The sequence below is a fragment of the Platichthys flesus genome, chromosome 12 (assembly GCF_949316205.1).
Source record: "Platichthys flesus chromosome 12, fPlaFle2.1, whole genome shotgun sequence".
In the NCBI taxonomy this organism is placed as follows: Eukaryota; Metazoa; Chordata; class Actinopteri; order Pleuronectiformes; family Pleuronectidae; genus Platichthys; species Platichthys flesus.
The window spans coordinates 15879174-15889904 of NC_084956.1; the positions used below are offsets into that span (position 1 = coordinate 15879174).

General features: G+C 41.7%; 1 protein-coding gene across 5 annotated transcripts in view; it reads right to left on the minus strand.

The window, feature by feature from the left end:
* The window catches only part of arid4b (AT-rich interaction domain 4B), a 44008-nt gene extending 33373 nt beyond the window's left edge, over window positions 1-10635 (minus strand). For 3 of the 5 annotated variants that reach the window (XM_062400413.1, XM_062400411.1, XM_062400410.1), the window contains exons 1-2: window positions 10432-10634; window positions 8263-8311 (exon numbers count right to left, since the gene is read on the minus strand). In XM_062400413.1, the coding sequence (XP_062256397.1) occupies window positions 8263-8268 (6 nt within the window). In that variant the 5' untranslated portion in view covers window positions 8269-8311; window positions 10432-10634. Of the gene's footprint in view, window positions 1-8262; window positions 8312-10431 lie in introns of all 5 variants that reach the window. The other 2 variants (XM_062400414.1, XM_062400412.1) reach the window with 1 other exon arrangement.
* Window positions 10636-10731: the final 96 nt, after the last annotated feature.

Here is a 10731-nt window from a genome sequence, read left to right on the forward strand (position 1 = left end):
ATTCCTAATCCAAGTCAGATTCTTTATTTATTGCAACCCGGGGGCATGTACACCAGCCGTCAAAAGACCTACTGCCTTTGTGTAAACACTGAAAGCCGTTCAAACATATGCACGTGAGCAAACCCTTGAGTGGCATGGAAAAAATGACAATAAACAGCAGCCAACCGTTTTTATAGAGGCGTTTCACATTGATGGAGGGGTTCAGCAGAGGTGAACCCAGTAGCTTCGGGCAGTTGGAGGAGAAAAACTTCCCCTTTTGACTCAATTTTTCGACAAACTTAGCAGGTGCAACACACTTTTTTTTACCACTGCTAGAATGATAAATTTGAACTTGAGGACAGAAGCTGTTAATGCTAATACTATTGTCTACATGGATGCTGTACACGCTGAAATAATAAGGACATGAAATTAACAGCATATGCAATAGCGATATGTTGCCGTTCCCCATAAATCACACTAATGTGTTATATACAGCTATATGATTACATTGTCCAATTATCCAAATGAACATCAGGGTTTCACGTCACTCATACATCTGATCTGACAGACAAATAAAGCATGGAGTATTTTTGGGTTTCACAAGCAAATGAAAGAATCAAGAAAATAATCTGATACTTTATTTCCAGACAACGAGAGACTCGCTGGTATTCAACTAAGATCCTACAATCAATATCAAAAAGTAGAAAAATGGTTTCTCTAACCCAGTTTAGCTCTAAGGTGAAAGAACTAATAAAATACTCTTTTTACCTTAAGTAATGTTTCAGTGATTTTTTTATTTATAAGTTCTGTGTTTGTATGCAGATCTTACTGATGGGTAGTGCTGTGTACCGTGGTTACAATAGTTGTCCAATATATCAGTATGCCGGTAATATGAGACTTAAACCTACATTTCTGTTTGCGAGTTTATGATATCCGCCAATATATACACTTTAATTTTAAGAAATGTACAATGCAAAAAAGATTTGCATTAATTCTTTAATTTTATATTATAAAGATCACCATTTATATTTTTTCATTGTTATTTATTTTAAGTTTCAAACTGATCTTTGCTCCTTAGTGAAGCTTTTTGGTTTATGATCAGTAATTGTCAGACACTTGATACAAACAGTAGAACATTTTACAAATCTGAGGTGGATCAATGATGTGAAATACCTCCTCTTTGTGCTTACGAAATGCATAAAATCATATATCAATTTATATGTATTGTTGCTGATGAAAATTATATTGCGATAACTATTGATATTGTTTAATTGCCCTGCCCTATGGTATCAGAAATCTTCTGTTCTGCAAGATGTGTATCTGCATTAGCCCCCAAAAATCTATATCAATTGGGCTTTAGTTACAAATAGTAAAGATGGGTTTGTGCAAAAATGTTGATATGTTCCTTTCATTAAAATATCCCTGCAGAGTGAAATTATGCTAAGTCAAATGTTGAGCTGTCTGCAGAAATAAGAAAAGTTTCCAGAAATGTTTTTTTCTGTGCTGAGGAAACCAAGACTTGTAACAGTCAAACCAGGACACGGTGCCTCATCTCCACCGTCTGAGATTCTGAAGGTATTCAGGGTCAGAGTCCAGTGCACTTCAGCCTCCCTGCCTCTCAGATAAAACAACTCGTTTGTCTTAAGAGCATCTGGCCTCAGCTCCAGCTGCCCTTGCCACCAAAGAGTTTACATGACGCAGCACGATTATTTTGGACATTATCGAAATAACGATTATTCAACCGATTATTAATGTGCCCTTATTCTCAAGTCTATACTTTATTCTTTAAATGACTGGATAAAGTGAATCACTTCCTGTTCAGGCAAACACTGATAACGGCTGCATGTCTTCTTTCTCCGTGAAACCAGGATATCCGTAACTGTTACACTCTCTGACCGGCTGACCGGTCGCTACATGCTGTGCTGCTGCTAGACATTTTTCTCTTTGGTATTTATCAGAAGCCCACTTCGGCTACTCCATGAAGAAGTCAACAAAAGGGTAATAGCAGTAGTATAATCAAGACCAGCTTTCTGGCCACACACCTAGCGCCAGTGATGTGGAAAATACTCTCCAGGCACACGTGCTTGATTAAAAACATACAAATGTGATTTGGCATCGGGCAGCAAAACGCACCTGGGGCTGGCAGGGAAAGAAACAAACCTAAACTGCAGCTTGATTTGGATGAAATGCAATACAAAAAACAACAGATACATGTTTGAAAGGATCATACTTGAATATCGGGCTAATGTGCACAGCTCTCATATTAGAGAAAACTTGTATTTATTCATGCTATAAAAGCTTTTCTCCAATCCACAAAAGGGACAACCTAAAACAAATGGCAGAGCTGACCGTACACTGGGGGTTAGCCAGAACGTACTAGTTTCCTGGCTGTTGAATCATATAGAAAATTTAAAACAGCTCTCGCACCTCTGCTGATTACTAGTGATCCGAGGCCTACTCAGTATTCAAGCCTTTCTAGTCAGGGGGACTAAACAGGAAAAGCTGCTACATTCAGTCAGGGCTCTGGAACTATTCCAGCTTTACAGTAACAAAATATCCCGGAGTGACACTGGCAGCAGCAGATCGAGATTCGTTTCTGCCTAATAAAGAGGTCTTGGGTCATGAAAAATGTAACAGCCCAGTCCACAGAATGTGAGTTGAAACAGGCCACTGCTTATGGTGCATTTTTTTGGAAAGCATGAATGACCATAGCATTTTTATTTGGCAGCTCAGTAAAAAGACATGGCAGCTATTGAAAGCATAAAGCTGGTGAAAAATAAAATAAAAATGGCATAGTTGTGGCGTGCTTACTATGGGTTGTAAATCAGAGAGAGCTTGTTTTATATCTGTCATCAGGGACAGGATCAGTGAATCCCTGACAGGCTGTTTCTCTGTGACGGTCCCATGCAAACATACAGACAACCCCTGATAAGGTACCTGCACTGGTCTCTTTAAATATTTCTTCAGCCTCTCATGCACTAATAAAATGTGCCCATTACGTTCCTATAAAGCTAGCCACAGCAGATTCACATGTCAAAGTTCAGTCTTGACGAACCACAAATTTGCAATGTCACCCAGGTGGGGTCTGTAGGTGGCATCTCTCATCTTTTAAATGTTGACTGAATGGCCTGTGTATCAGACACAATGAAATAACACAGCTGCAGACTTTTCGATCCAAATGCTGAACGTCATAAATATCAAGTTTGAATAAGCACCATTTATCGAAATGATAAAAATGAAGGCTCAGTTTCATGATGGGAAAAGCTAAGACGTCCCACCTGGTTTCGCACTTGATTCACTCGTGGTTGTACAGCTCTGTTACAGAGAGGCGCTTCTTTTCAGACAAACGATCTTTGACAGGATAGCGGTGAGCAGAGCGCAAACAAACTGACACCAGCCAAGTTCAATTTAGAGCTGCCCTCATGTTAATTAGTTGCAGCACACGCGACATACCACTGGCACATTGGTTATTGCAGACGGCGACAGTGATTCTCAGCAGAAAATGAAAAGCTGCATGGCTGCACACTGCATGGCTTATGCCATAGATTTTTGCTAATAATTATTAGCAAACCTTAGCTAGCACCCAACCATCCCCTTCCAATGTTGCACTGTCAATATTGTCACATGCAATTTTACCCAAACATACATTACATTTCATTTAGCAGATGCTTTCATCCCGACCGGAACAACAAACTGAGTTAGATGTCAATCAAGCACATTATGTGAACGCTTTGACCTAAGGAGTTTTTAAGTAGACATCACAAGTGAAAACACAGGTGTGTGTGTGTGTGTGTGTGTGTGTGTGTGTGTGTGTGTGTGTGTGTGTGTGTGTGTGTTTGTGTGTGTGTGTGTGCAGGCACTATTATAATCTGTTACATAAATGATCATTGTATTTTCCAATGACACATTATTATTGGTTCGTAACTAGTTTGCTAGACCGGCCACAACATTCAAAAGCTGCTCATGGCTGAATGGGTCAATAGGGACAAATATATGAAAACATAATGAGACGGTTCACTTTAAAGGATGAGTTCTGTAGTGTTATGAAATTAAAGTATGCAACTCTTCTTCCACAAATACTAATAACTAATAATTAGAATCACTCAGTGATTATGTGATTTAAATAACAGGAAAGTCTACCTACTGTGTTCACTGTGCTGTTCAGATCAGAGACTTTTAAAGACAAGTTTACTAATTATAGCACATGATGTTATTAGGATGGATGTGTTGCTATTTCATGTTGGTATGTTTGAAGCTACACAACAATGTAAAAATGATGCTATGAAGAGCTCGGGGTGTTGGGAACACAATGACCCACTAGACTGTTCCACGTTTAACAATGAAATCAAATTATATTTACTAGGTGTACTTTCTACAAAGCAATTATTTTCAATGGGAAAATTACTATCCATTGATGTGTGCACAAGCATACAAATGTTCACCGCATAAAGACCATTCAGGCACTAGGCAGCATAACTGAAATATCATAAACAATAGTTTTGACCGATTACATAATCAATAGGCTTGTAGGTCGAACAAAGGGACTTGCAAGAGGCAGGCAGGAAAGAATTAAGCTCCCTCCCGGCCTCGCTCACACGTACAATAATCCTGCTGTGAATCCCCTCTTTGTTCGAAACAGAGTCACCACAATTCCAGTGACTGGTGCTTCAGCAGGAGTTGCCCTGGCAATGCCATAGCTTCAAACTTGGGGGGAGTCTTAAAACCTTTTGTTTACCATTTATTCCCCAAGATTTAGGACAGGCGAGAAAAATCCTCTCCTCTTGCAGAATGGTCAACACTTGAAAATTCTGATAAAAGAACACCTTTGAATTTTAAATAACTTTTAGACAAGTTCTCATCATTCATATATGCTTATTGTTTCCAAAAATAAACATCTGACCTCTTTCCAACATGTGGTCACAAACGTACGAATGACTTCATAATGCAAATAGATTTTTATTGATTTGCAGCGCTCCCTTTCTAAATATGTGACCATGTTACTTTTTTCAGGTTTAAATACTGCCATGTCATCTCTGGTGGTTTCAGCAACTACACATCGACCTGCAGGTAAACAGATTGCAAACCTGTCTTCCTCACCTAATAGTGTACATTTCAAAGGTAACAAATTTGAAGCAGCAGCTATATTTGGTGAATTTGCCTTTGAGCATGTGTCAAGCGCCAAAAAAATTCCAAAGCAAAAATGTCATTGCATCCTTCAGGAATCAGAATCAGAAGTATTTTATTGCCAAGTAGGTTTACACCTACAAGGAGTTTGCTCTGGTTATTGGTGCATACAATGAACATAGAAACATAAAACGCAATAAATACAACATACATAGGCAAAGCAATAAAAAATAGAAAACCAGTATATATTTACTCACTGTTTACTTCTTATTTACTCACTTTTTCCAACATTTATACAAAGTAGCATTTACTTTGACATAAACATTTCTGAATAAAAATATATTTTCCTATAGGTAATAAATTCATATAATTCTAACAGCAGGATCACGCTGTACGTTTTAAATATTAATTCTCAAACTTATCACTGATGACACAATCTGAGTTATTTGGTTAAGGAGAATTTACACCTTGTTTTATCCAGCCAACATGACTGAACTCAACTTTATAAGTGCAATTTGTTGAGTGCCATTTTAATTTAACTATCGGTCTGTCCACTTACAAATGCCATAGTGTTCTTGGGCAAGATACTGAACCCCCAAATGGTGCCCACAGTGTATGAATAGTGTTTGATAAATAAAGCCCTATGTATAGACAAGCTGAATGAATGGGATTGTAAAGCGCTTTGACTAAGCTAGGCTATGACTAAGCAAGTAATATGAGTGGAAAAGCACACATGACAGTGCAAAATGAGCAAATCTTAACTCAACCCCTGTGAGAGGTTTTGGACAGCTCTCTTCACCGCCGTCATCCTCATCAAAACACCTAATGAGGGGGAAAGGGTTTTACATCCCTCCATGAGAGTCCAGCAACTTGTGTAGTGAACCTGTGCTTTCAGATTTTGGCTGCCTAAAACCTTACTAAGACACTTAATGTCAGTCTTTTTTTTTGTCCCATGTCTGTTTTTAAGTCAAAGATCCACTTGTGTAATGTTATGCTCTGGGTATTTATTAAAAGAACCACTGTCTTAGTACAAATCTTTAGGCATTCAGACTACACCATTATATTAGTATAACGAGTTGAAGAGTTTCATGGACAGTGTTTTATCGTGCACACCTTATTGAACATACACACATTGCGTGCAGTTTGTGAAGAAAAGGCTGTAGACCTAAAGCCAGAGACATGAAATGTTAAGTGAACATAATGAAAGGCTGTCCTCGTTACAGAACAATTTACAGTTTAGACTTAGAGCAGATGCTCCTGAACACAGTAGTAAAATAAGTTAGCGCCCATCTAGCATCATTAGCTATGACATTAAAGCAAAATGCCCATGTCAGTGAGATTGCTACAGTCTCTGCAGTGGTTATGTGGATAAGCAAATGTGAGTGTAATCAAACTCTAATATAAGGTTACTGCTATCTAGCAGGGGAGGATAATAACTGCCAAATGGTCATGAGTACCATTTAATGCATTTCCCTGAATTAAGTGTTATTCAAGTATACACTTGTAGGAAGTTAAACAGCAAAACTAGCCTAAGGTGTGAATAAGGGAAGTATCTGCCAACTCTGCATGTTTCCATATCATCTGTGGCTACATGCTCTGTTGTTTGAAATGCATTTCTAGTTGTGGCAATCGGAATTCCATTACCTTCCATGTGAAACAAACAGGTTATTACATATCCATAAATCATTCTGCGGTTCATGATAATATTGCCAACAGGACAAGTTTGGATAAAGGCAACACACACAGCTTTGATACCCGATTTCCTCATCCAACCTTGTTTTGACCAAATGTATAAAATAAAGCTAAAATGCTGTTTTTCTGATTTTATGATATGCGGAGATAAACACACATATTCATACGGTTCATCTATGTGCAGCACTGTCGATTAGTGTGCAGTGGTATAGTTTGATCAACCACAATAAGCACAACGTCATTAACAGCAAAGTGACAAGGCTAAAAATCATTGCCAGCACCAGCTTTTAATTTGACCAACACCAAGAGTCCATAACAAAATGCTCACATATTCTACTTGCTGTATTCTTCACCCTGGCCCACAAGCATGGCAAAATATATGTACAAGTTTTGCAAACACACACCACATCTTGTCCAAGTTTCTCTATGTCAAACCAATTAATTTTAAGTAAAGAGACTTTGCAAAGTTAGTAGTCTACATATGGCTTACATGACAACAAGTGACACAACAGCCCGCAGTCATAACAACTGCCACAACACTGATCCACTGAAACTAAAAGAAACAATTGAATAGCTGGCATCAAAGCCCATCTCTCAAAACAAAGACAGCTGCGACTCTTTTAAATAGAATAGGGCTGGAGGACACAATGTCAGAGCTTTAGAATAGTTTCTTTATTTTATACTTTCAATTATTCATATATTATTATGCACCATAACTTAGTCATAGATTTAGATTACATACTCCACGAAAGCAGTGTTAAAAATAGTTCACATATACCACAACATTTCCAGGCACTATCTCAGCATATAATGTAATAACAAAGCATAACATCAACATCACGGTTTCCAAATTGTGTTTGCAAATACAGCTGCTGCCACTGGAAACTCAATACCATGCTTATCAAATAAATGTATTACTTTGGCCATTGTGCAAGACATTCACCTCGCCGCGTTTGCACAAAACAAAAAAAGACATTTAGTACAAGTTCACACTATCGACTAATTCATGATATGATGACTGTGTGCATATAAAAAGGCATTGATATTAGATTTAACAGATCAGTATTTGATTTGGCTGTGCAGAAGAAATATGATCACATCACACCTGTTTAATCGTTATTGGCTCCAAGTTTGGTTCAGGGGTGATTTAAAAAATGTACTGTTTACTTCTAAGGCTTGCCATTACCTACTTTAATTTGAAGGGCATATTTCCATTTTCATAATTTGAGGTACCGTTCTGTTATTGTTATTTATCGCTATTATTGTTATTAACATAATATACAAACTTCTTTCTGTATCCTGTTTTTTTGTTTGTTGTGCTCTATAAATAAAGTTAATATGAAGTTATCATTGCCTGTTGTTTGTACAGAAGTCAAACGACAATGAGCAGCAGCAGCGATGGAGGTATTGAGTTTCCAGTGGCATCAAACTACATGTATGGGGGAAAAAATGAATGACAAACCCTACCTTCATCTTTCAATGAGTCCTCTAGGCGACCAGTGTGACGAAAGTGGGTCTGCAAACAGAGGATGGAGAAACTGTAAGAGGCATCACACAGATACGGTGCCAACTTCAGTCTGCCACAGCAACGCAGGGTTATGTTATGATGACATCACTTCTTCTGGATGCCACGCGAAAAAAAATGAGAAGCTGGGTGGTAGAACGCAACTCATCGGCTGCACATGCAATCTCTTCCCGTGCGGGATCCACTCTGAACCGAGGCTGCAATTGATTCTAAAAGTTGAAAGATAATTTGCTTTAATAAGCTCTGACTAATGCAGTAGGCTAGTGGCATGCGTGTTGGAGCTTTCGAGCCACATTCCCCAACAATATCTGTGAAGCCGTGGCATGCTGATCACTCTCCTTCGCAGAGCCGTTAAAGCCGTTTATGTAATGCCCAGTGTACTGTAGTCAGCCAGCCAGCCAGCCAGGCAGGCAGTCAACCCGGGGCTTTGGCTACTTAGGGCGGGCAAACGCGAAGTAACATTACGCTTTTCAGAGAGACGACCCCCCCCCCCCCCCTCTCGGGTGACACAAACGCACCGATAATGTGGCGGCTCGTGGAGGACTGATAGACACAGTGAAAGCCACACGGGCGCTCGGGTTTGTGGGTCGGGCTGCGTGCTGTGCTTGCACTGCACTGACTATACAGCAGAGGATGACGCCATTTCTGTAGCTGACAGTCGGCTACAACACTTCAGCGCACAAACGATGGGGTTTGCGGGAGCGGTGCTAACAATTCACCTGCCAGCGCCACGGCCACTTCTGCCAGGGGTCTCTTGTTTTCTCCACAATTAAAAAAGACAACACTACACACGGCGACGCGGTTGCTTCTTTCCCCCCCTTTCGTGTCTGTGCCTCGTCTCGGTGCGCTGCTCTTTACGGAGAGCGCACTCAACAGCAGCGGTAACAACACGCAGCTTGTGGGCACACAAACGCAACTCAGACCTTTAGGGAAATGTTAAATATAAATGCTGGATCGATTGGCGAGGAACCAGTCGTCCAGCGAGAGGGAGAAAGTCACTTTCTTTCTCCACAAAATGTTGCCCGTATCGACTGGTCTGGCTTTTTTCGCTGACTGCTCACTGTGGAGTGAGCTCTGCTCCTGACAAAGAAACAAGTCGACGGAGCGGTTCGCAACAAGGTCACGTTCGTGCGGGGAAGAGCCGTGGAAAAGAGGCGCAGCGACATCGCGTTAATACCCACAACGTTTCACTATCGGAAGAGAAGCCAAGGTCGCAGCCCTCGTTTGGGTCTGTGAGCGATCCGCGGAGCATACAATGTCACCCGCCCCAGACGATCCGCCGGACAGCGACTGACCACCGCCGTCAATAACAGCCCGAGCCTCGACCATCTTTCCCCCGCAGTGCTCACAAAACACACGGTCAACTAAAGCACCGACTCCATTTAGAGCTCCCCCCCTCGTGATTCCTGCAGCCGCGGTGATGTTGTAAAAAAAAAAAAAAAGACTGGTCACGCAACACAGTGAATAGTCTCCTCCGAACAGAGGGGAAAATAGTCCACCTCGCATCCAATGCCCCGACCGATCAAACGGGTGAGTTCCTCGACCCAAGGCTGCCCGTCTTCCTCCTCCAGCCCACACCGGGACGAGTCGACCGTTAGAGGCTAACGACACTGGAGGTGGTGGCACAAAAGAAAACCACCAGACGATGCCATGTACCTGTGAAACTACACTCCGCTTGCTCGACGAATCACATCCCGCGGCGACGTCGGGCTTATGCGGGTCCGTCAAATATCACTTTTGACGGCTGAGACAAGCGACGACCAGCCCCTCCGAGGATTCCTCCGCTGAACAACACAACCCCCCCCCCCCCACCCGCTGGTGCTCTTCCAGCGACGCTCGCGACTAGTCAACCCCCGGGAGTAGCATAACCTTTCCCTGCGCTCACCATCTTAATCCGGGCTGGCTTTAACAGCGTAACTTTATGCCGAGCAAGCTGCCTCTGTATTCCCGGTGGCCGCCTCCCGGTAAAGCCGCCTACGAATTCATTCATTTCCTCAAATCCCATCGCTGCATTAGTTAACAAGTTAGCTAACGTCAAGGTTGGCTTGGTAGCGAGCTGGTGAAAGACGTTCCAAATAGCGATGGCTTGTACCGAGCAAAACAACACTCACCTACGCCGTCAAGTGGAGAAAGACTTCTGCTCGTCGACGAAAATGTATCAGTAATCCATGCGGACATTTATGTGCGGAACATGAGATGTTTTCTGGTCGGCGCTCAGTGCTCGCTAGATGCGGATGGTAAAAGTGGTTTTCGCAGAGCGCTGCTGTTTGTCTCGAGTAGCTCCTCTAGGCTAGCTCTGTCCGATCCTCTGCCCGCCCCCAGAGCACGATTGACGGCCACGTAAAGCCCGCCTCTGCCAAATCCACGCTCGTCCATTGGCTGTCACGGTGAAGGGAGACGCCCCGGCGCCA